General features: G+C 41.3%; 1 protein-coding gene and 1 long non-coding RNA gene across 12 annotated transcripts in view; one reads left to right on the top strand and one right to left on the bottom strand.

Moving 5' to 3' along the window:
• The window catches only part of LOC143269255 (disks large homolog 5-like), a 126,341-nt gene that overhangs the window by 5,586 nt on the left and 93,545 nt on the right, over positions 1–27,210 (bottom strand). For 7 of the 11 annotated variants that reach the window (XM_076554329.1, XM_076554318.1, XM_076554319.1 and 4 more), the window contains 6 exons: positions 18,939–19,008; positions 17,478–17,550; positions 14,796–14,881; positions 8,248–8,407; positions 6,965–7,096; positions 6,144–6,327 (listed from right to left, as the gene is read on the bottom strand). In XM_076554329.1, the coding sequence (XP_076410444.1) occupies positions 6,144–6,327; positions 6,965–7,096; positions 8,248–8,407; positions 14,796–14,881; positions 17,478–17,550; positions 18,939–18,963 (660 nt within the window). In that variant the 5' untranslated portion in view covers positions 18,964–19,008. Of the gene's footprint in view, positions 1–6,143; positions 6,328–6,964; positions 7,097–8,247; positions 8,408–10,367; positions 10,591–14,795; positions 14,882–17,477; positions 17,551–18,938; positions 19,009–27,210 lie in introns of those variants that run through there. The other 4 variants (XM_076554327.1, XM_076554324.1, XM_076554323.1 and 1 more) reach the window with 4 other exon arrangements.
• On the top strand, positions 9,264–14,103 carry LOC143269294 (uncharacterized). The gene is made up of 2 exons (XR_013045694.1): positions 9,264–9,651; positions 12,998–14,103. It is a non-coding gene; the product is annotated as an uncharacterized LOC143269294 (long non-coding RNA).

Consider the following 27,210-nt stretch of genomic DNA (forward strand, 5'->3'; position numbering starts at 1 on the left):
ATTCAATGAAAATGAATACATAACATACCCAAACTTATAGGACACAATGAAAGTGGTGCTAAGAGGAAAGTTCATAGCACTAAGTGCCTACATTAAAAAATTAGAGAGATCTCTTACTAGCAACTTAATAGCACACCTCAAAGCTATAGAACAAAAAGAAGTAAGTACATCCAAGAAGAGTAGACTGCAAGAAATAATCAAACTCATAGCTGAAATCAGTAAAATAGACACAAAGAGAACAACACAAGAAAATCAATAAAACAAAGAATTGGTTCTTTGAGAAAATCAACAAGATAGATAAATCCTTATCCAAACTAAATAAAGATGGACAGAGGATATCCAAATTGATAAAATCAGAAACAAAAATGGGAACATAACAAGAGACACTGAGGAAACCCAGAGAATCACAAGGACATACTTTAAATCCTGTACTTCATCAAATTGGAAAATATAAAAGAAATGGATAATTTTCTCAATAGGTACCACTTACCAAAGTTAAAGCAAGATCAGATAAACAATTTAAATAGACCTATAGCACCTAGTGAAATAGAAGCAGTCATTAAAACTCTCCCATCCAGAAAAAGAAGAGTTAATGTCAATATCCTCAAATTAGTTCACAAAATAAACATAGAAGGAATATTACCCAATTCATTTTATGAGGCCACAGTTACCTTGAATGCCAAACCACAGAAAGACTCAACATAGAGAATTACAGACCATTTTCCCTCACAAACATAGATGCAAAAGTACTCAATAAAAATACTTGTAAACCAAATCCAAGAACATATCAAAGAGATCATCTATCATGACCAAGTAGGCTTCAACCCAGAGATGTAAGAACAGTACAACATGAAAATTAGTCAATGTAATCCACCATATAAATAAACTGAAAGAAAAAATGATTATTTTAATTAATGCCCCCCCAAAAAAAAGCCTTTGACAAAATCCAATACCCTTTCATGATAAAAGTCCTGGAGATATGTTACATGAATCTGAAAAGGTCTTATAATAAATAAAAAGCCTGGAGCCAGAATGATCAGAGAGACAGAACAAGCCACAGCCAACCTCACCTCGCCAACTCCTGAGCTGATCCTGTTTCCTCAGATTGAAAGTCTCTGAGTCCTCACTCAAAAGAGTCTTAGCTGAACTGCTTAAATCTTCTAGTTCCTGGTCCTCATGCCTTATATACCTTTCTTCTTCCTGCCTTCACTTCCTGGGATTAAAGGCGAGTGTCCTTCCCAAGCAAAGACATGAGATCTCAAGCCTTGGGTTTAAAGGTATGTGCCACCACTGCCTAGCTGTTTCCAGTGTGGCCTTGAACTCACACAGATCCAGACAAATCTCTACCTCCTAAGTGATAGAATTAAAGGTAAGGAGTGTGTGCCACCACAGTCTGGCCTCTATGTCTAATCCAGTGGCTGTCTTGTTCTCTGATTTCCAGAAAGTTTTATTAGGGTATACCACAGGGATATTATAGACACAAGGGATATACCCGAATGTAACAAAGATAATTTACAGCAAGCATATAACCTACTTCAAATTAAATGGAGAGAAATTCAAAGCAATTTTACTAAAATGAGGAACAAGGCAAGGCTGTCCACTTTATCCATATCTATTCAATAGAGAACTTGAAGATATAGCTAGAGCAATAAGACAACCGAAGGAGATCATGAGGATACAAATTGGAAAGGATGAATACAAATATCATTATTTACAGATGATATGATAGTATATATAAGTGCCCTAAAAAATCTACCAGGGAACTCCTACAGTTGAAAAACATTTTCAGCAAAGTGGCTGGATACAAAATTATCTTAAAAAATTCATTAGCACAAATACATACAAATAATAAACATACTGAAAAAAATCAGTGGAACAACACTCTTTACAACAGCCAAAAATACTATAACATGTTTTGTGGTCACTCTAACCAAGTAAGTAAAAGACTCGTATGTTTAAAAACTCCAGGTCTTTGAAGAAAGAAAATGAAGATATCAAAAAGTGGAAAGCTCTCTGATGCTCGTGGATCAGAAAGATCAACATAGTAAAAATGGCCATTCTAGCAAAAGAAATTTCAGATTCAACACAATCCCCATCAAAATTCCAACAATTATTTAAAGACCTTGAAAAGACAATTCTCAACTTCATGTGGAAAAACAAAATAACTAGGATACCTAAAACAATCCTCAACAGTAACAGAACTGCTGTAGGTATCACCATCCCTGATTTCAAGCTGTACTACAGAGCTATAGTAATAAAACCACATGGTATTGGCATAAAACAGATACATTGATCAATGCAATCTAATCAAAGACCCAGACATAAATACACATACCTACAGACATCTGATTTTTGATAAAGAATCCAGAAAGAAAGAATGGAAAAAAAGAAAGCATCTTCAAAAAATGGTGCTGGTCAAACTGGATGTCTGCATGTTGAAGACTGCAAATAGATTGATATTCTCTGTATTGTACAAAACCCAAGGCCAAGTAGATGAAAGACCTCAGCATTAAACCAGATACACTGAGCCTGGTAGAAGAGAATATAGGGAATAGCCCTGAACACTGGCACAGGAGCTAAGATCAATTAAAAATAACCTCATGAAACTGAGAAACTTCTTATGGCAAAGGACACCATCAATAGTGGACAAAAAGGCAGCCTATAGAATGGGAAAAGATTTTCATCAACTCCACATCTGACAGAGGGAAAATATCCAAAATATATAAAGAATTCAATAGACTAGACATCAGCAAACAAAAACATCCAATTAAAAAATGGGGTACAGATCTAAACAGAGAATTCTCAAAAGAAGAATCTCAAATAACTGAGAAACACTGGAACATTCTACAACCTTAGCCATCAGAGAAATGTGAATCAAAACTACTTTGAAATTCCATCTTACACCTGTGAGAATAGCTAGGATTAATGACAGGAGTGACGGCTCATGCTGGTGTGGATTTGTCGCAAGGGGAACACTCCTCCATTTCTGGTGGGACTACAAACTTGTACAGCCTCTGTGGAATCAATATGGTATTTCCTCAGAAAATTGGGAATTGATCTACCTCAAGACCCAGGTAAACCATTCTTGGACATGTAACCAAAGGATGCTCTATCCTACCACAGGGACATTTGCTCAAATATGTTCATTGTGGCTTTATTCATAACCTCAAACAGGAAACAACCTAGATGTCCCTCAATGGACGAATGAATAAAGAACAAGTAGTTCATTTACACAAGGGAGTATAAAATGATATCCAACTGGTATTGCAAGCAAACGTGTGGAACTAGAAAAAAACATCCTGTGGGAGATAACCTAGACCCAGAAAGACAAGTATAATTTGTATTCACTTGTAAGTATATTAGTAGTTGTTAGGTAAAGGATAATCAAGCTACATTCCACAGATACAAAGTAGTTAGATGAAGAGAAGTCTCTAGAGGAAACACATGGGTCTCCCTGGGAAGGAAAAATAGAATATATTTTTCAGGGGGATTTGGGGTTAGTGGGAGCAGGATTAGAAGGGATCATGTATTAGGGGGAAGGGATAGAGGGAGAGAGTATGGGGAGAGACAGCTGGAGTTGGGGGCCTTTAGAGCATGTTGTGGAAAGCTAGTGCAGAGAAAACTTCCTGAAACCTATATGGGTGATCCTAGTGAGTATTCCTAGTAGTGGAGTGTACAGAGTCTGAACTGACCGTCTTCTGTAGCCAGGCAAGGCTTCCAGTGGTGAGACTGGATTGCAGTCAGTTGAACTGTTGGTAAGGGAATTCTCTGGATCTCCCTAACAACCCAGATTGATGCTAGGACAAAGTGTTCGTCTCTGAAAACTGACAGTGGGGTACCATTGTTGTGGGCAATATCTACACAGTTCATTGAACATAGAGAGATCAAGATGTTGCCTTCATGGAGCTCTCACCCCTATCTTCTATTCTGTTTGGCCTGGAAAGGTACTCTGCAGGCTATAGAAAGAGAAACATGGACACCAACCAAGCTGCAAAAACCTCAACATATAGTCTGTCCTCCGGGCAAGATGTGCTGGGGCTATGTTGGCACACAACTTGAGAGAGTGGCCATACAATGTCTGGTTTAACTTGAGGCCCATGGAAGGAAAAGCAGTCCATGCCCTACACTGCCAGGATAGCCAGGAACTGGAGACCAAATAGCCCACAGACCTAGGGTAGAACCAAATGTAACTACAAAAAAAATCAATAAAATAATTGCTAATATTCTTGACAATATTCTGCTATCCTCATAGATTGGTGTCTTGCCAGTTGTCATCAAAGAAGTTTCTTCTAGCAGCAGATGGGTGCAGAGACCCACAGCCAGTCATTGTGTGGAAGTGGGAGTCTAAATTGAAACTCTCTATCAGGTCACATGGCCCAGTGAATCACCTAAGCAGAGCTCACATGAACTCACACAGACTGATGCAGCAAACATGGAGCATGCATGTATCTGCACCAGCTTCTCTGCGTACATGTTGGAGTTTTGATGGGACTCCTAAAAGTAGGAGTGGGTTTGTCTCTGACTCTTTTGCCTCCTCTCTGGACATCTTTCCTCCTATTGGATTGCTTTGTCCAGTCTATATGATGGCTTTTGTCTTGTCTTATTTTTGTTTGGTCTTATCTTGTTTTGTCATGTTTGGCTGTTGTCTCTTGGAGGCCTGTTCTTTTCTGAAAAGAAGCCAAGGGGGAGCAGATCTGAGGAAGAGGGGAGGTTTGTGGGCACTGGGAGGAGTGGAGGGAGGGGAAACTACTGTTGGGAACTATTGTATGAGAGAATGATCTATTTTCAGTAAAAAAGAGAATATTCACTCAATAAAAATAAAAATAAATTGTTTAATAGTTATAACACTCTAAAATAGTTATTAACTATGTAGTATCTACCCAAGGGAAAGCTTAAAATTTCCTTCCACTAAAATATTAACAAGGAGCCGAAATTCCTATGATTTGATGGCATATAATCATTTTCATATATAGCAGTGAGTTGCAGGCTGTGAATAATGGGCAGGAGGTAAGATTGCCATTCCTGTGGAGACTGAATTTCATGGACAAATCAACAGGAAGGTTTGGATGCTGCCTCCTGCAGGAAAATCCTCTATTAGAGGTCTCAGACACAAGAAGAGCTGGAGGGTTGGTTGCTCAGAGCAAAAAGCAGCTGGAATGTACGAGATGGATATAAGGTAATAACTTCCTCAGTTCCTTCAGGACAGACATCTTATCTGTTTGTTCCAAGTATAGCTTACTTCCTGGCATTTATGTGACTCCCAAGAAATATTCTTGAAAAGCAACCATTATGTTATTTTTTTAAAGCTACCTGTCTACTAATGATGACACATCTAAATTATATTTTCACTGATGTTTTTGAGATCACTAATAATTTAGCACCTATGTCTTAAAAACACATATTTGTAATCCATTGACCTTTGACATTTGGTTTAACTATTAATTTTAATTGAAGTATTTAGACTAGGTTTGAGTTTGTGATGCACACCCCTCATCCTAGCTACTCAGAGGCTGAGACAGAAGAACTGAATATTAAAGGCTAGTCTGAACTCTACTGTGAGTTCAAAGTTAATCTGTGCAATTTGGTGTGACCATTAATCAAGATTTTAAAAGATGGGGTATATAGCTCATTGTTAGAATATGTAACAAGCATTTGCAAAGCCCGGGGTTCAATGTTATTTTAATAATTAAATAAAATCATGGGAGGCCTGCAACTTTTTGAAGGGAAATTAAGGAGGAGTGGACCTGGGGTAGGAGGGATCTGGGGGTGAAGGAGTGGGAGGAGGGGTGGAGGGGGAGCTGATGTTGAGATGTAACATATGAGAGAAGACAAAAAGGATGACAATGAGAACCACTCCTTTGGCATTTTCACAGGGCACTGCTCCTCAAAGCTGTTTCCAACCTGTGATCTCATAAGAGGCTAACTCTCCAGAAAGACTTAGGAACGATCACAGAAACCAACAATTGGATGAGATGTTGGTGATCTGATGGATAAGTGGGTGGATGGTCCCATGAGTGTGTGTGTGTGTGTGTGTGTGTGTGTGTGTGTGTGTGTGTGTGTGTGTGTGTGTGTGTGTTTGCGTGTGAATGCACATCTGTATGATTAAAGATGGTGGGCAGCCTGCACACAATACTTCAGCCTACCTGCTTTTCCTTGGCCCAGAGGTCATAGATCTTCTCATGGGCCTCCCCACAGAGCCTCCTCATCTCCTCACAGGACTCTTGTAGTGAAATCTGCTCCCCCCTCAGCTTTCGGTTCTTCTCTCTCAAGATGCTCACTTTTTCCTTTAGATGAGTCCTCTCACTCAGGAGCTGGCTGTGAAGGATGCTGAACCACCACAAAGAACAAGGTGAGCCCCATCCAGCCTCCATATGCCACTCCCACATCATCCCTGCAAGGTCCCAATCCCAGACTAGAGTCCACTGTAGCCATGCCAGCATAACCTAGTAGCTGGCAAAGCCAGAGAAGAGCCAAATTCCAGAGAGACTCAGACTGTTTCTGAAAACCCTGAAACTGAAAGGGATCCATGTACTTCTGAGAGCACGGTTTGCCTCCCCCAACATGTGCTTAACTGTTCATGGTATTGGGAAAACAACAGCAGGTAGAGGGTAAACATTCTTGATGGAGAACAGAAGATCCAATGGGAATAGATTCCACCTGTGGGTCCCATGGGAACCAGCTCTGTAAGCCCTGCCAAAGCCCCAGAGACACACAAATGCCTGGTACCCCATCATGGTGCTAATAGTTTTTCTATCTAGAGGCCTCTGAGGCTGGCAGGACAATGATGGGACACTTCACTCTTAGCAAAACTGGTCCAAGAGGCCCAAGTCAAGAGCACAAGGCAGACTGCTTGCTATGGGGCAGACAGGCGAGAACAAAAGGCCTCACTTTGGTTCAAAGACAAAAACATGGTAAAAAGCAGTCACTCCCAAGTAATGGGGTTGCAGTGAAGTCAGTTACTCACCTGCAGTAGACAGTTTCCTTGGTCAACTCCTTGCACTTGTTCAAGGCCTCACTTATCTCACTAGGGAATTTCTCCAGGTCCACCATCACTTTTTTATGTTCCATATTCAGCATCTCCAGCTCGAAATTGAGCCTGTGGTAGGGCATGGCCCAGGAACAAAGAACCCCATGAACACAGGACCCAATGACCATATGAATTCAGGTGGTGCCCTCAACTACCCCAGCACAGTTGATGTCATATTATAGAACCTATAAAGTAAGACAATGTGGTGCTTATTAAACTTGCTGTCCTGGCCTCAGACCAGCAGTCAGGTGGTGCTAAGAGAGTGAACCAGGGCTTCATGAGTGCCATCACTGGGTCTGAAGGAAATGATTAGCTCTCCAAGAAGTCCTCAGGGGTCTGTGTCACAAGTCTGGGCCCACCAGAAACGTATGATAATGTTGTTTGTGTCTTCAGAATGGGGATTTTTGATCCCAGGTTCCTATTGCTATATGGATGCCCAGATCACATAATCAGTATTTTCAGGGAGTAGACCCAACTTAAGGATAAATTTATAAGTCTCCAGTGGATTCCAATGGGCTGCCAACATGAGCACACAGGCCAAGAACACTGTTGCTCACAGTGAGTTACTGACATTGCCTGGAAACTTCCTGACACAGGAAGAACCACATGTCCTGCCAGAGACCTCCAACTGCCAGGACTGGGTACACATGCACACACACACACACACACACACACACACACACACACACACACACACACACACACACAAACACACACACACACAGTGCCAAATAAATGTAGGGAGGTAGCATTGTCTCAGAGTATAAGGATCAAGACCAGAGAGGAGCAGTGAAGAAGTTCAGCCTTCAAGCACACACTGAGATGGCACCTGGCCCCTCCTGCTGCTTCCAACAGCCACCAGCACCCAAGCTCCTGCTGGTCAGAACAAAGAGTCACCATAAACTCACAGCACATAGCATCTCCATAAGCCAACACCTGTCAAAGACTCTTGAAATGCATGTAAGAGCTCACACACTACTGCCTTTATCGCCAGACTGTGATTCAGGCCACAAGCTCTGCTTTTCATTTGGAGCAAGCAGGGCAGCCTGTATCCCCATCTCACTCCCAACTAGGCTTCTGTTCTGCCTCTCAGATGCACTCAGAAAAATTAGCCTGGGCATGAGGATACCCTGAAGGCACAGCCTCCAATGACCTGAGGATTGCTGGGGTTCACTCAGTAGGATCAAGATAATCACCATAGAACTGGACATAATGACTACCTGTTGTTCAAATCATTGTTGGTGAAATTGGCCAGGATTATAGAGAGTTCATTCCTTTCATTGGTCATCATCTGTAGCTGACGGGTCAGTCTATCCACCTTGTTCATCTGCTGTTCTTGCTCAGTGAGGGAGGTTGGAGTTGAAGCCTTTCCAGTAGTCCCTGTATAAAGATGAACATAAGTGAATTTGTACGGCTATATGGCACAGGGCCAGGAAAGATCATGTTTAGTCCCAAGAAGAGGCCTGAGAAAGAGGGAATGCATGGAACCCAGTGAAGACCCAAAGAGCAGGACAGCTGTCCTCAAGTTGGGGCTCATAAGCCATGTCTCTGTCCCCAGTCACTTTGCACCAGCCCCTACTGCAGCTCCACTGTCCCTGGAAGGCATATGTTACCCAGCCATGCAGCTCTGGAAATATCAGCTCATATCTGACGTGAGACAGCAAAGTCCTGAAGTCCCTAGTGCTTAGCACCACCAATCCCTTTTCACCTGTGTCCAGGACTAAAAGTAAGTGAATGTCTAAGACCTTGGTGCATGGATAGGGAGTTTCCCTCCTTGGTACTCACATCAGATACCCATGGAACCTAAAGGAATCCACTGACAATGAACTGTAGGAACACCCTACCCTGACACTCCTTAGTCTGTGACTCCTGCTGGCCTTCTTTACCACTCAAAATGAAATTAAGGAACTCCCAGAACAGCAGCTGCAGCCTTGACAACTCCTGGCTCTCTGCCAACTAACCATCAGGAATCCTTGACTCTGAGTCTGCCCTTTCAGGAATCCAGAGAAGCAGCATAGACCTCTTTTTAAGACCCCAGCTACTGAACCCTATTTTTGGAAGGTCCACCTCAAGCCTCACTTCCTCCTTAGAAAGCCAAATCTCTCTGCCAACCACTGTGTTTAATCTTGCCAACATGTCTTCTGGTGAGCCCTATAAGCACTTAAGGTATGCCCCAAGGACAGATGGTATTACCACAACCATGGTGAATTCACAGATCTTGTCAAGTGCTCTCCAGGAGACAATAGAATGTTCAGAGGAGGAACTGTTAGAGTCACTGCCAACTGTCATCACTTACTTGATAACTATCTCTTCCTCAATTCACTAAAAGCCAAGCTTCCCTTTCCAGTAGCCTTCCTTGACACACAGGGGAAGGCCTTCAGCACCTTCAGCATCAAGAGATCTCTGATTCATAAGAAACTTTTCACTAGGTCAACCTGTGGAGGTGAAGACTCACTTTCCAAACACTCTCCAGGAATGGGCTCATCCCTTCCTTAAGATCTCTAATCAATAAGATGAGAAGTAAAGGATACTAAGAAATCAGATCAGGATGATGGAGGAGGAAGATAAGTTCCAGGAAGTGAATGAAGATATCAGGAAAGATGAACAGGGATGTTACACTGTGGGTGAGTGATGGGAGATTATGAGTGTCCTGTCAGACCAAAAATAAGTCACATAGGTAATGATGAAAATTTCTCCAAAACTTCAGCAGAGTACAGTCCATCCATCATGATGTTAGCAAAGGTGTGATCACCTAGTGACAGGACAGACTGGAGATACCTAAGGACTGGGCATCCTCAGGTGAGCCCTCAGACACCAAGAACAAACACCTGCAGGAAGAGTGATGGCCCATTCCTGCACCCAAGTTAGAGAAAAGATGACTGGCTAGTGAGCGGGCAGGAACTCAGGAACCTTAGGGGTCACTGAAATGCAACAATGCTTGGTGGCTCCTGCCCTGCAAGTGACTATGAGGTAAAATGAGAACCTCCAACTCTGGCCAAGGGACTTTACTCTGCCTGTTATTAGCATCACACAACCAAACAATGTCCACTGAGGGTGAAGTTCAGTGCTGTAACTGAAGCCTCATTCTCCCTCCTATGCTTCTTCCCACTTGGAGTGAAAGCAGAGGCCCTGAGCAGAGCAGCTGCAGGCTTGACCATTCCTGGTTCTCCCAAACTAACCACCAGAAATCCTCAACTCCAGGTCTGCTTATTAGGAACTCAGAGAAGCATAATAGGTCCATTACTTCCAAACAGCTCCAAGATCCTGAGTCCCATTGTGAAAAACCCAGCTGAAGCCTTTCCTCCTTCAGGAAGTTCCCCATCCCTTGTTCAGGACTCACTGTACTTTCCCCAGAACCATTTATTTCTTGATGTGTGGCACTGAGAATGAAGGCCAGCTTCCTTCCTCCTCTCTCTAGTCTCGTTATGTTCTGCCTTCCGTCTCCCAAGGAGCCTGCTCAGTCTTGCCAGCATGGCTGCAAGTGAAACCTTTAGGCAATGAACAGATGCCCCAATGGCAGTTGGTGTTACCACAACACTGGTGACATCACATGGAATGCCAGGGCTCTCCAAGATACAAGAGAATGTCCAGGGAGGAGTTGGCTGATGTCCACAGTACAGCCTTTATCTCCCTGATAACTACTTCACTCCAAAATGATCTGAAACCAAGGTGCCATATCAGAAGTCCCTCTGGGGGGTCACACAGAAACTTCTTTGGCACACTCTCCTTCCAAAGTCAGAGATCTAGCTCTCTGCTTCATTAGGAACTATCTATGGGGAGTTGAAGGCTCACTTTCAAAACACTGTACAGGAATGGCTCTTCCCCTGCTTCAGATGCATACTCAAAATGATGAGAAATAAATGATGCTAAGAAATTGTGTCAGGATGATGGGGAGTAGGAGTGATGAGTACTCTGAAGTAAACATCATGGGGGAAGATCTTCAGACTTTTAGAGATTCGGGAGTTCAAAACAAAGATAAGTCACATAGATAGTAATAAATATTTCCAATGGGCGGTGGTGGCGCATGCCTTTAATCCCAGCACTTGGAAGGCAGAGGCAGGCAGATCTCTGTGAGTTCGAGGCCAGCCTGGGCTACCAAGTGAGTCCCAGGAAAGGCGCAAAGCTACACAGAGAAACCCTGTCTCAAAAAAAAAATTTTCCCCTTGAGAGTAAACAGAGCTCACTCAAGCTATGAGGCTGTGAGTGAAGATGTGATTAGCTGGCACAGTCATATCTGAATGGAATGGCAGAAGTTAGAAAGCCAGCTGTGTGACAAAGATCCAGCAAAACTGAGCCACATCATGGCTGCCATGCCACCTTTGGTTTTCATCTCCACCTGTTACATACTTGGGCACTATTAATATTTGTACAATTTGAGGATATTGGGTTGATGGAAAATTCCTTATGAATCATTTATACCTTCTCCCAGGAATGCTGCTTCTGAGCTTACCCAGGAAAGTCCTGAACATGCTATTTCTACCCTGCTTTTAGGGAGATATCCTTATCTACTTGAAGGTCTTCCTTACACCTTGTAGGCTGTGACATATAAAGAAGCCAGAGGTCTCTTCATAAGGCTATGAGACACTCTTGAAACATGTGTCCCTATACTTATACTGGAACAAGATATTCAAAACAAAGTAAATTCAAAAAGGTCAAGAGGAGTTGGCCACAGTTCATATTACAAGGTTCTTCCCACTGTACACTCAGACAATTATGTGGCATACAACTCTGCCCTACACAGAGACATACTGATGAGCAAAGTATGGAGTGGAAAGATGATAAAAGTATGAGGACCTCCCTCTCTTAGAAGTTAGCTCATGTAGAGCCACTATAATGTCATTTGACCAAGGAACAACAGAATGCCAGGATTAGACTTATAGACAAATTCTATAAAGTTATAAATGTGAACATTGATTGTATTATGCCAGAATTTGAATAATAACTGCAGCAGCTTTAGCCTGAGGATTTTTCCTGGGCACTCTGACCACTGAGAGTTAATAATACATTGCTTGAGACATAGGAAAATGCCCAGAGTGGCTGAAGATTTGTTTTGGTCTAGTGTCCTTGAAGCACCCAAAGCAACCAGCCTGAGCACAGGCTGTCAAATGCCTCTAGGTTCTCAAAAAATTGGGCTATGGGGTTAATGAGTAAGAATGATAACTCTGTTTATTAATGATGTCAAAACTTGAGGGAAAATGATTTGAAATAATAACTCTATTCTGTCATAGTTTATTAATGATGACTAAAAGATGAGCAAAAGGAAGTGAAACATGCGTTTAAAACAAAAACTGATATGTTCTAGTTCCTGATAACTAAATTCTGTATAAATAAAGAAACACTCTGGCTGCTAGTCAGTCAGGCTGCAAGAGTCTCTCGACCACCATGGACTTGCTCATTTCCTTCCCCTCTGATGCCTTACATCCTCTGCTGGACCCATCCACCGCCGGGGATGAGTCCCAGCAATTAGCTCTTTAAAGGTCTGGCTGTAGACACATGCGCCCAGTTAAGCCCTCAGATCTTTAGAACAAACAGTTCTAGGAAGTGTATGATGGTCCAAATCTTGAATCAATAGACAAAGGAAAGGTCAGTGGCAAGGCAGTGCTCAGTCTAGACTATGTAGAGGCACCTTGAGTGGGAAACACACATGCACATGCATATGCACTCACACACACACACACACACACACACACACACACACACACACACACACACACACACCAGACATTCAATAATCATGGGATAGAACATGATGTACATCACTATTATGGTGTTTCAACCGGCAAACAAAAGTTAAATTCCTTGGTCTGGAGCCACCTGTTACACTCTACATGCTTGGGAATGGTTGGTACTGCTATCTTTGGGTCCAATACACATAGGAGATCACAAGAAGGACTGGTAAGGGGAGAGGCTCAGGGTTGTTGAATCAAAGAACTTTGTTATAGCCTAAACTCACTCTTCTACTTTTGACAGTCCCTGTAAAGAGGAGCCCCCTGTCAGCCTGGAATGCACATCTCTGGACTTTCTCCACCAAAGCATGGAACCAAGGGCTGTAAATGTGATTATTAACTTTATTTCTAAATAGGTCTTGTAGAGACCAAGTCGAGGACCTATTGAAATTTAAGAGCAATGCATGTGCCAAAACTGGTATGAAAATGTTTATGAACACGCAGAGCAGTGCTGGGGTAAAGAAGCAGAGGAGAGAAGTGAGATAGAGAGAAAATGTGAGAGATATGAGTTTGCAAATCAATCTGAGATGTGAAAAGATCTAGAAAGCAAGGTATAATGGATTGCCTGCAAATTCCAGCAACTAAGAAGGAGGCCTGGTGCAGCAGAATTGTTAGAAGGTCTTATTAATAAAATCAAACCTGGGAGCCAGTATTGGGGTGAATGCTGGAAGGTCAGAGAGACAGAACAAGCCACAGCTACCTCATCTTGCCAATTCCTCAGCTGATCCTGTTTCCTGAGACTGGAAGCTTCTGAGTTCTCATCCAAATGGATCTCTGCTGAACTGCTGCTCAAAAGCCTAAAAGCTTAACCAGCCAAATGCTTCTAGTTCTCTAGGGTCTCATTGGTCAGCTAGCTTTTTTCCTTCATTTTACATCCTTCAGGTAACCAGGGGACAGCCTCCTCAAGCTCATTTAGAGTGGCACAGGATACAGCTTAGTTTCACAACCCTCAAGTCTGACCTCAGAAGCCAAGAGAAAATTGGCACAGTTCACAAACACTCATGTGGATGGAGATGCCCAGGTCATCTGCCTGATCACTCTAGAACCTTGCTGATGCTGATGCTGAAAGTGAGATGCAGGGACAGCACATAGTCACCATACTAAGCAAGCCATCTTCTCTAATATCATCCCAGGACACTCAAAGCTTGCAGGAATGACCCAGTTCTGTTTTTGTCCACGGCCTCTTAAAGCCCTTAATATTGTGAGGTACGTAAATGTATTATTTCTGCTTAGACATTTGCCTAGAAAAGAAAACCGATGTACCCAAAACATAATGACTTCTGATCTCTCTGGCTCCAAGAGAGCGTTTTTCTAAGTGTGTACTCCTTAGTAAAATGCAATTTGTGTCTTCTATTGCTTAACATTTCCCTTCGTTGCATAGTACACATCATTGGGAGTTTGGCTAAATCATCAGGGAATGGGCTAATGCAGCCATCATCCCTTTGCTTTAACATTAGTGAGTGATGTGTCCTAACAACTACAGCCCTTTATGTTACCTTCACATTTATTTTCTAAAAAGATTTCAGAGAACTTACTTACAGATATCCTAACAGATGGGTCCTTAAGGGATCTATGACTATTTACCATTAAGTCTGTGCAAATTCTTCATGCTTGATGCTTGCAGCCCTTGCCTTGGGCTGAACTTAGGACACACTTCCAGGAATAGAACTGTCTCAAAGAACTTAAAATATAAATATGAATATAAAACTAAATTAACATAATATTTAAAGTAAAAATATTAGCCTTGTATTAATGATGGAACATAGACATCAGCATCTTTCCACATAGGTAGGAACCAGAATAACTGGAAAGTGCATGTTCACCAAGTGTACATGTTAACTTATCAAGTAGTTACTGAATGCACTGCTCCCATTAGAAATGGTAACCTCTGCTGAATGTACAGAGCAACAAATAGTGACCTTGAAATATTCTGCAAATTGTAATTCAAAGTATGAATTACTAGGACCTACTACTCAGATGCATTAATACAAATTTCACTGTATGATTGCTCTTGTAGAGTACCCAGGTTGCAGTCCACTCACCAAAAGGTAGCTCACAGCCCTCTCTAACTCCAGTTCCAGAAGACATTTTGCCCTCTTCCAACCTCTTTGGGCAGTGCATTGATGTGCTGCAGAGACATACATTCAGGCAAAACACCCATACACATAAAATGAAAATGAAGCGAGATTTTTAGTGTCCTGGATATTAGATCCTTACTGAAACATTCACAAACTATTCTCATGTGTAGGTTCATGTGTTATTCAGTTTCTTTTTGTTATTCTTATTGTTGATGATGTTTGAGACAGAGTCTCTGTATGTAGTCCTGAAACTCATCATGTAGCCTGTGCTGGCCTACAGACATCCAAATGCCTCTGCATGTATTGTGTTGGGATTACAAGTGTACATCACTATGCCCCACCTTATTTTGGGTAACTTCTTTTTATTGTTTTTGTTTTGTCTTTTGAGACAGGCAATACTCTCCTAAATTTCACTCTGTAGACTAGGCTGACTTTGAACTCACAGAGATCTACTTGTCTATGCTTTCTGAGTCCTGTAATGTAAGGCACGAACTATCATGTAGGGCATGATTTTTGATGTGTTTTTAATATATGGAGGAGAAAGAATATATTCATAGGAAAGAATTTCAGTACTATGACTTAATGTAGTCAACCCTTCTATTTTCATATGAATTGTTATGTGGATTCCAGTTCCCAATTTCAGACTCTCAGAGTGACATGGAAGTAATCCCTCATTTCCACAAGTATCCCAGAGATTCCTGTACATTAACCTAAGTTCAGACTTGGTTTTCTATCTTGCCAGGTGGAATAGAAGTATATTTTATATTCTTCTGCTTTGATTGTGTTCAGCACTATCAGGCAGTCTGTTCAGTATACTCAAGAAGTAGTGATGTCCAGGAGGAGGTCATGTTTCTCACAGAGACACTTCTGTATGGACTCTGTGAGCATGGCTGCTGCTGGGAACCTCAACTTTCTCTAATACTGAAATGGCAGAGCCTTAAACACTTAGGAAGTGAATTCAAAAACAAATGAGGAGCAAATCTTGGGCTGGAACTCTAGACTGTCAGTATGCTGGTGAAATGAAAAGCCCCACATCCTTCCTTGTTCATTGACGGATAGGAACTCAACAAAAATGCAAACTTGCCTTTGTGAGACATCAAGTAATTAATGAAAATCACAATATACCACAGGTTGCACCCAAACCTCCTCACCTCTCTAGGCATAGAAACTGCTCTATGATTAAAAGAAATATCCTGGCTGAACAAACTCTGAACTCTCCAGTCCCTCCTGTGTGGACTAAAGAAGTGGGAACTTGTTGAGTGTGGGTTGTGTTTGAACCCCAAGCTTCCTCCATGGTAGGAATCATTCTGCCAACTGAGCCATGTCCACAGCTATTGTCTTTTCCCCCTTTGCCTTTTCTTTTCTTTTTTTGATTTTTTATTTTTTTTTTTGAGACAGAGTTTCTCTGTGTAACAGCTATGGCTGTTCTGGAACTTGCTTTGTAGACCAAGCTAACCTTGAACTTACAGAAATTCACCTGCCTCTGCCTCCCACATGCTGGGATTAATGGCATGCACCACCACTGCCTGGCTGCCTTTTCTTTTTTCAACAGTTAATCTCAATGTGTATCCCACAGAGGCATGCAATCTATCTCGTTTTGGTCTCTTAAGTGCAGAATGGAGGGAACCACACTCAACCTGAGGGATTTTTCTCCTGGGGTCTGCACTGTTCAAGTTACCTCTGCCAGCCGTTCATCACAGCATCCTCACAGGTATATTGTCTATCTGCTGAGGCACCTCTGAGGCAGTTTTCAACAGCTAGGCATGTGGCTTCTCTGAGTGTACCCCCAACCCAATTCCAACATTGTAACCAGCCCTGCAGGATCTTCCTGGGTGTGTTTCCATGCTCCTGTATTTGAGGCAGGTGACCCTCCCTCCTTCCCATTCAAACGATGTTATTTCCCAGTAGTATTTTATTTCTCAATATGATGAAAAGGGGGATTTTAATGAAGGAATGAGACTTTCTGTGCAGTGTGGAAAACAAGCACTCGGTTCCCCACATATGAAATACTTCCAAGAGGCCTAATTTGTTCCTGGTGTACTCAATGTCCCAAGCAGATACCAGAAATAAAATGACTGAGGATAGCACTCTGGGTATTACTCCCGATGACAGTAATAGGGTTGAGAGAGGATCTCAGCTGCAGAAACCCTTGAATCCTTCAAGAACAGCAAAGGCAGAAGAAGGTGGCAGCCATCAGAAATGGAAAGAAATGAACAAAAAACAGAGGTAAGACTAAAGAAAAAGAAGGCTATGAGCAGCCAAAGAAGGGGACCTAAAAGCTCTGGGTATCATAAGAGTTCAAATGAATGATCATGTCTCCTAGAACAAGAGCCTCACAGTCCAGGATGAAATCAGTAATGCTGGGAATGGGCACATGTGTGTGATAAATCTCATAAAGTTCCTGATCCATTGGGCTTCAGGAGAAATATAACACTAGAAGAAACCACTTGTCATTGTCCTTGCTTAGTAACTGTCCCTACCAGTGCTCCCCATCAGGTAAAACAGCAGAAGTTGCCAAAGAACAACATTTTAAGAGTTTCTCCTTGTCTACCTATGGTTTTGGTCTGTTATAGAAAATGGGTCCTTGACCATCTGAACCTTTATAGAAGTGAGATTTACTCCACTTTTTAGAATCCTATACATTACCTTCCAATAAAGAGACTCATCATTGCAGTACTCATCAGGTGGATGACCTCAGTAGGAAACTTCAAATTTAGACCTGTGAGGATATAGGAAAGACAAATTGCATAATGAATAGGGAATGCTACTTCTTTACTAAGTAGTTAAATCACTGTGGTGAAAACTTCTCTTTTTAGCCGATGCCATTGACTAACACATGCTTAGCATGTCTTGGCTTTGACCAATGAGCGTGTGTATATAATCATCTCTTGTGCTGAGAAAATGGAGTAATGAGGGACAGGTAAGGGTTCCATCAACTCAAGATACTTCTTCCCTTGCTTCCATTGTTCTGGGTTTGCAGGTGTGCCTACCGAGATTAATAGGATTGATGTAAGCATTGGGAAACTGTCCTACCCAATAAGACAACACCATTTTTATTTCTCCAGAAACAGAAGACAAACCAAGTAGGAGGAAGGGATATGAAAATTTGCCACTTTTCTCACATTAGTTCGCTCCTCCCTCTCTATTTACAACAATTTTGAGCCTGGAGTGATTTTCCATTTAAGTTAAATTGTCAACATCTTTATGACATGAATACAAACACTAGCCTCACACCACAGTGCTATCTTCTTCACACAGGCACAGCTGATTCAAACCACTGGCACAAAGCCAATGGTTCTACCAAACTAATAGATGGACTTGAGAAAATTAAATGATAGGTCCTTTAAAACAAAGTAGAAATCCACACTTTTATGAGGGAAGGATTGAGAGTTTCATAGCCACAAAGTTAAGGGGCAGATTCTCTTTTGACTATGGTTAAAAACTATTATCTCCTAGCAAAGTTGTTTTTCCCATGATTTTAAACAGTATTTGTTTATTCAGTCATTATAAAAATAAACATTCATATGATGAATATATGGAAATCTACTGATGGGTACTTAAAAACAATATCTTTATTTAGAGAGAAGGGGAAGATGATAGATAGATAGATGATAGATAGATAGACAGACAGACAGATGACAAACAATACATGCCATACTATTCTGTCATTCTGCTCATGTGAAGACAAAGAAACAAATTGGGAGGAGGAAACTCTCTCTTTTCACCTAAGTAGCCATCTCAGTGTCCCTTCCCTGGTACTTTTCATGATCAACTTGGGGATTTGCCTTAGAGGGGTTTTGATGGTTCTGAAATTTAGAGAACAATGGATATTAAAGTGCACTGTGAATGATTTGTGTAGACATTTATTTCAAATTATGGCTACTCTTAATTAAAGCTAACCCTGGGAGTAAGATTCTTGATGGAAGGACTGTTATCTGTCTAGCTGGAAGAAATCTCGTCTGAAAAAAAAAAAAAAACAACAACAAAACTTAAGTAACGGAGTCACACGACTTCCTATTTGTTCATGTTTCAGTTAGGTTCCAGGGTGCTTCATAGTCAAATATTTATTCACCAAAGAAAGAAAAATGAAATGCCACTTAAGATTACCTTTTCCTGAACATGATGTAAACATTTGTGGAAATGCTCAATAATAATCACAGGCATTATGAAATTCTTCCTAAGGATGGTAAAAAGAAGATAGTTAAAAGCATAAGTGAATGAACTGAGCCATACTGACCATCTGTGTCTGCAGAAAAAAATCTTCTAGTCCCAAGTCAAAAATCTGAATTGTGGTGACAGTGACTGTCTCACACTTTTCTTTAAGAAGATAAAAGTGATCCTGCCCAGAGCTCCCATCTGGACCAGAGGTGAGTGTCTGGGATCATACCCAGGGAGGCCTGCCCCTAGGTCCCATCCCTGGGCCCAGCCATTCCTGGGGAAGACCCTCCTAGGTGGGCCCCAGTTGATGGCCAGCAAGCAGGGCTCCCCTGGGAAGGTTCCCTTTCTCTACGACTTCCCAGTGGACCCTGCAATCTACTCGCCCTGCCCCCACACCCATCCACCCGAGACCCCAACCACTTCCTGCTAGAAGAGAAAGTAGGAAGTAGTCTTGAACGCATTGGCACAGGAGATCACTACCTAAATATAACACCAGTAGCACATAAACCGAGAGAAACAATTAATCAATGGGACCTCTTGAAACTTAGAAGCTTTTGTTGAGCAAAGGACATGGTCATCAAGACAAGCGACAGCCTACAGAATGGGAAAAGTTCTTCACCAACCCCACATCTGACAGAGGGCTGATATCTAGAATATATAAAAAACACAAGAAATTAGACATCAAAATGCCCAGCAGTTCAATTATGAAATGGGCTATAGAGCTAAACAGAGAATTCTCAACAGAGGAAGCTCAAATGGCTGAAAGACATTTAAGGAATTGCTCAACATCCCTAATCATCAGGGAAATGCAAATCAAAATGACTCTCAGATACCACCTTACACCTGTCAGAATGGCTAAGATAAAAAATGCTGAAGACAGCTTATGCTGGAGAGGATGTGGAGCAAGGGGAACTCTCCTCCACTGTTGGTGGGAATGCAAGCTTGTACAGCCACTTTGGAAATCAATATGGAGCTTTCTTAGAAAATTGGGAATCGATCTCCCAGAATATCCAGCTATACCACTCTTGGGCATATACGCAAAAAATGCTCAATCATACCACAAGAGAACTTTGTGGTAGTCAGAACCTGGAAACAACCTAGATGATCTTTAACTGAAGAATGGATAAATAAAATGTGGTACATATACACAATGGAGTACTACTCAGCAGAGAAAAACAATGACATCATGAGATTTGCAGGCAAATGAATGGATCTAGAAAAAAAATCATCCTGAGTGAGGTAATCCAGACTTAGAAAGACAAACATGGTATGTACTAACTTATAGGTGGATACTAGATGTAAAACATAGGATGAATAGACTGCTACTCACAACTCCAGGGAGGCTACCTAGTAAGGAGGACCCTAAAAAAAGACACAGGGATCGCCCAGTGACAGAGAAATGGATGATATACATGAGCAAAGTGGACATGGGGTGGTAATAAAGCGCAAGGGTCTGGGGAAAGAGAGTGTAGGTGAGTGGGAGACACCAGCAGGATCAAGAACAGAGAGGCAGAACAAAGAACGAGACCATGACAAATGAAGACCCCATGGGAATAGGAAGAAGCAAAGTGCTAGAATGGTCCCCAGAAATCCATAAATATACCTCCACAATAGACTACTCACAATGGTGGAGAGAAAGCCTGAACTGACCTACTCTGGTGATCGGATGGCCAAACACCCTAACTGTCATGGTAGAACTCTCATCCAATGACTGATGGAAGCAGATGCAGAGATCCACGGCCAAACCCCAGGTGGAGCTCTGGGAGTCCAATCAGCGAGAAAGAGGAGGGATTGTATGAGCGAGAGATGTTGAGACCATGGTTGGAAAAAGCACAGGGACAAATAGCTAAACTAGGGGAAACACATGAACTATGAACCAATAGCTGAGGAAACCCCAACTGGATCAGGCCCTCTGGACAAGTGAGACAGTCAATTAGCTTGAACTGTTTGGGAGGCATCCAGGCAGTGGGACCTGGACCTGTCCTTAGTGCATGAGCTGGATTTTTGTAGCCTGGGGCCTATGCTGGGACACTTTGCTCAGCCTGGGTGAAGGGAGGAGGGGAATGGACCTTTCTGGACCGAATCTACCAGGCTGAGCTGAATCCCCAGGGGAGTCCTTACCCTGGAGGAGATGGGAATGGGGGGTGAATTGGAGGAAGGGTGGGTCGGGGGGTGGGAGGAATCTGTAGCTGATATGTAAAATTAAATTAAATTATAAAGTAAAAAATTATAAAGTAAAAAAGATAAGTTTGTATTAGATTTTTAATGCTATTGAACTGCAAACTTTTAAATAATACAGTTTTAAAATTCTTTAAATAGAGAATTTCATCTATGCATACAGTGTATTTTGATCATATTACCCCACATTCCTCTCAAATGGTTCCTGATCCACTCTGCTAACCCCAACATTACTAAATCCATGCCTTTTGTTTTGTTTTAAATCATCTATCTAGGGCAACACTGCATGACCATATGCTCATGTGTTAGAGCCATCGCTGAGTTTGTTCAAACCACCTGGCATCAGCACCCTAAAGTAAACTGACTCTTCTTCCTCCAAAAGCCACCAACTACCACCAGCTTCTCAGTTAGGGGTGGGGGCAGTGAGCCCCTTTCTCTTCCATACTAGAATGTTGACCGCTTGACCTTGGAGCTCATGAGTGCAGTAGTCCTGTCATGCCCAGAAGATACTGTGTTATTTCAAGTGTTGTAATATGCTACAAGCATTTCAGAGTTATCAGGTTTTATATAAAATATGATTATGTGTTGGGAGGAATTGTGAAGAAAGTGTTAGTGTTCTTATTTGACTGATTATATTCCCATGTGAGTTATAATTAAATTAATCAAGGCAGTACTGCCTCATGAATCTGACTGTTGCTTTTTATACGTGAAAATTACTGAGGTGATTTCTTCTGTCTACATAATTTCTAAAACGCAGAGCCAGAAGCTGATGGTGACAAAAGACCACTGGAAACTGCACTGAGGCTATATTCATACTCTTGATATTTCAGATAACCATGATTTGCATTTGGTGCTTGAAAGCTGGTCTGCCTGCTATTTGGGACATGACTGTCAGTTTGCCTCAGTTCTTCTCTTACACATTACCATAGAGAATTACAGTGGGTTTGGTGATGTAAACAGTGTGTTCACTCCAATGCTGAATGCTGCCATCTACAGCCCAATGAATAAGGGTAGAAAGGGAGCCCTGATGTCATCCTCATCAGAAGAGCATTGTCTTTGTTGACAGCCTGAATTTAGAATTAAGTGGATAGTGCAGGCATCAAGATAATTGTGTCTATCAATATTCAGACTCTATTGGACTCCTGTCTGGATTGTTTTACTGATTTTCTTTCTCATGATTTTGTATGTCATATATATGTTTAACATATTTCCAACCAAAATCTGCTTCAGTAATTCTTCTCTATTTCTTTTTCCAGAAACATGTTCCATGATGTGCCATTTTTTCTTACAAGATTTCAGAGACTTGAACTTAATATACAATATCATATCAAATGTGGACATGTTTTCTCAAAGAAGGATCCCATTGTACTATTTTTATACTCCGAGGATGATGTGTAATACCAATCACCAAAGCAATAGCAAATAAAGACTTTTCCCACACATTGTCAGACTTCCTCCTATATTTAATTTTCCTTATTCTGACTTTTCTTGATTAACATTCTGGAGTGACCCATCTCATCCTGACCTTTCAACTGCAGGCACTTCTACATTTCATTTTATCAGCTTGCTGCATCTCCACTTTACTTAAAGGATTCCAGACTAGTCATTGAGTGGGGAGTCCTTGTGCTGCTGAGCTCAATGCTAGGAAACCCCCTACTAAGTGTGTTGTCTTTATAAAAATAACATCCCCAAAGAAAAACACGATCAGTCCATCACATTCCGTTTCACATCTTGAGATAGCATCAGACATTGGTAGTCTTAAATCCTCCATTTCCTTTTGACTTTTCTCTAAAATATGTCCTTAAAAAATTGGCAATGGGAAACACATGAACTATGAACCAAAGGCTGAGGGGCCCCCAACTGGATCAGGCCCTCTAAATGGGTGAGACAGTCGATGGCTTGATCTGTTTGGGAGGCATCCAGGCAGTGGTACTGGGTCCTATGCTCATTACATGACTTGGCTGTTTGAAACCTGGGGCTTACGCAGGGTCCCTTGACTCGGCCTGGGAGGAGGGGACTAGACCTGCCACGACAGAGTCTACCAGGTTGATCTCAGTCCTTGAGGGAGGCTTTGCCGTGGAGGAGGTGGGAATAGGAGGGTAGCCTGGGGGGAAGGGGAGGGAGGCGGGAGTGGGGAGAACAAGGGAATCCATGGCTGATATGTAGAACTGAATTGTATTGTAAAATAAAATTAAATTAAAAAAATTTGGCAATGGGGATTTAGCTCAGTGATAGAGTACTTCCCTAGCAAGCACAAGGCTTTGGGCTTGGTCCTCAGCTCTGAGAAAAAAGTAATCTAAATGTAATCTTCAGAGTATCTAGTCTGTTAATATTTCTGGACCAGAAACTCTTGCCTCTCCATTAGAATAATCCATATCACCATGCTAGAACCCAATCTGTTCTTTCTCAACTTCTCTGTATCATCTGCTGCAACAAGGATTCCTTATTCCTTTTCTAGAATTCTATACAAAACCTGGATCATTCATTTAGAACGATTCTTGGGGGCCTAGAATGCCAGAGCCCCCCTGGATAACTAGTATTTGTCCCGCCTCACCTTGTAGATGTAACCAACTGTCTTATTAAATAAGAAACACAGAACCAATGCAAAGAAGAAAGCCAAGAGGTCAGAGCTAAGAGCTAAAATCTTACCCTTCCTCCTGCAGTGGTCCTACCTCTCTGAACCAGAGCTACTTCCTATGTGTCTGTCTTTTTATAGTGTTTCTGTTCTGCCTTCTCATTGGTTGTAAACCCAACCACATGACCGCCTTGTCACGGCCTGTCTGTCTAGACCTCCAGGTTTTCTATGATTGGTATTGAGATTAAAGGCATGTGTATCCAATACTGGCTGTATCACTGAACACACAGAGACTTACCTAGCTTTGCCTACCAAGTGCTGGGATCACAAGAATACGCCACCACTGCCCTGCTTTACTATGGCTTGCTAATAGCTCTGACCCCCAGGCAACTTTATTTATTAACATACAAATAACATTTTAATACAAATAAAATATCACCATATTTCCCCTTATCTATTTTAATAAAAAGAAAAAAAGGTAAAAGCTTATAACTAACATAAGAAAAACGATATACAAAAGTACAATAACTATATACAATATATACAAATAATACCTAAACAATGTCTAGTTCATTTGTATTTGACAAATTCAGAGAAAATAATTCCATTATCTAGCCTATTGTATCTAATTCACTTTCTATCCTATAACTAACTAATCTTCGACACCCTCAGAGACCCAAGAAGGAAATAATATTAGCTAACAAAAATAAAAACAGGAAGTACAAGCAAGCAACTTCCAAGAAATTTTGAGTTGACAGAAACAGCCAGCTGCTTGGACAATCATCTGAGGTTTCTCCGCGGTGTTCAGGCATCATCTTCAGCCTATAGGCTTAGTGTATCTGACAGACTCATTTGTGAAGTAGGATGTACACAAGGTCAACCAACAGTTCAACCTCACATTGGGTGAGAGCAGTCTATATTCCAGAAACACCTGAATTCCACTAGTGTCATGTCATGATTCAGGATTTTAAATTCTGGAAATTGCTGATGTTTTTTTAATTCAGCTGTCCATTCTTCTTGGCTATGTGTGTATGTGGCTTCATCTCAGCATCCCCTTCTTCTCCACATCCCTCTATTAAATGCCAGTCTACTATTGAGAGGCGTGAGCTTAATTACTCTTCAAGAATAACAGTTTCTGCTGCTGTTCCATTGCACAACAGAAGTCATCGGCCCACTGTCTGTTCAGCTGCCTTCGAAGAAAAGGGCACTGTACCTTTTCCAGATTGTGAAGACCACTTTAGGAATGGTGTCATACTGTCCTGGCCTCAGAAGATGCCTTTTGATAAAGCCATAACCACACTTGTTTTGGCAAGAATCAGGAGTCCTTTGTTTCGTGTCCTGTCTGTCCTGTTTGTCAGCAGTTGATTCGAGGATACTTTGTTGTCCAGTGGCTAACTTTTGCCACAATGAAAGTTAACTCCAACTGCCGTTTTTTCAATGCCCATATTTTCTCTGAAGTAGATTGGTACTGCCAGGAGCCGACATGTCTCATAGTCATAAAAAAAAAAAATTCTAAGTTATTAAAACATTTTAAATGCCATATTCTGTAGATCTCTGAAGGGTTTGAAGATAACCTGTCTATCTAAAATATATCTTCTCAATCTTGAAAACATACCTAATATGACTACAAGTTCTATTATAATGTCTAACTACTAACTTTCACTTCTTTATATCCTAATAATTGGTAATAACAACATTCCAGGATCAGAAAATCACATGACATTGTTAAATGAACAGTATAAGTACAATTAGAAATATACATATAGCATTTTCTAACAATATCAATTTCAATATATATATAATTTATATACAATATAAAACAATGCAACCCAATGTAAAGTATTTACATTTTTCTTCCTTTTTTTTAAACAAGAACCTTAAATCTAATCTCCTTTCCTTAGCCCTTTTCCTAACCTTTGACAACAACTTGTAACCAACTCCCCTAATCCATGAAAATTATCCCAGACCCAAAACCCATTAAAAGACAAAAACAAAAAACAAAAAACAAAAAACACCTTCCCCACACCAACTCTTTGGGAATGTGGGCATTGTATTCTTGAAATTGCTTCCTGCTGGGTATGGCCGGAATAACCATGAGCTACTTGCTTAAAGCCTGTGCTACAAACAACTCAGCCTGCCCTGCCGAACAGGGCCCCTGTCTGTGAAGTCAACGCACATGGTCAGAGCTTAAGGAAGCCAGAGCCAAGCCCTGACTCGGCTCAAGAGGGAACACATGGCTGGATTTAAGCTTTAGCCGGCTACGCTTTCTCTCTCTCTCTCTCTCTCTCTCTCTCTCTCTCTCTCTCTCTCTCTCTCTCTCTGTCACACCTCAGACACTAGGTGGCTGTTTTGAAATTGGCCCGGATTTCTACTGTTCTACGCAGATTTGGTAAGTCATAACATATCATATATTTTAAAGGAAACTATTTAAAAGAGAAATTTTTCCACATCAAAAAAAGTGGGTTTTATATGTACATTGCAAGAAAATTGGGTTTTGTTTGAAATTTTAGGCAGTCTGACAATGGAACAACTATATGAGAAGATTAGTATTGTTGGAATTATGCAGTTTATCACTATGCTTATCCTCATTTTACTATTTAAAAAGATAGTCAATTCAAGTGCCAGGATGACAGCTTTAGAAAAATTTGTTAAACCTGTAAAAATTCAGACAGAAGAAATTAAAAGTGAAGTTGTTTCAAGTTTGGATCATAAGGTTACTGAAAGAAAGCCTGTTTTCACAGTCACCCTTAATTTATCCTGTAACCATACAGCAGTTGCCTGATCAAATGACAACACAAAATATTTGGGCTCCAATTGAAATGTTGGCTTTATGAAAGTTTAAGGAGGCAATAGTATCTTATGACATGCATTCCCCATCTGTAAAGCAAATGTTAAACTCTTGGTCAACATATAATAGGGTTGTACCACAGGACTGGCAGAAGCTGGCACAAGCTGTTCTGGAACCCAGCCAGAGGTTAACAGTGGCTAACTTGGTTCAAGGATGAAGCTAAAAACATATAAAAACAATGGAGGGTCAAAGGAATACAAGTTTACCAGGGTCAGCTTATTGGAAAAGGCCAATATGCTTCGGTACAAACACAATGTTTATACGATGTCCAAACCCTAATTTTATGTTGAACGGCAGCCTTGAATGCATGGGACAGAGTTGAGGAACCAGGGGAAAAAATGAGTCATTTACAAAGGTTATGCAAGGCCCAAAAGAATCTTTCACAGATTTTTTACAAAGAATGGCTTCAGCAGTAAAGAGGATGGTCTCAGATTCAGAAGCTAGTAAGATAGTAATTGAATCTTTGGCCTTTGAGAATGCAAATGCAGCATGTAAAAGAATAATCAGGCTGTTAAAGGCAAGATCTGTACCTTGGAAGATTGGATTAGAGACACAGTTAATGTTGAGGCTCATGAGCATGATGATAGGTAGGTAGGAGAAGCAATTTCAAAAGGTTTGAG

The sequence above is a fragment of the Peromyscus maniculatus genome, chromosome 18, assembly GCF_049852395.1.
Source record: "Peromyscus maniculatus bairdii isolate BWxNUB_F1_BW_parent chromosome 18, HU_Pman_BW_mat_3.1, whole genome shotgun sequence".
NCBI lineage: Eukaryota > Metazoa > Chordata > Mammalia > Rodentia > Cricetidae > Peromyscus > Peromyscus maniculatus.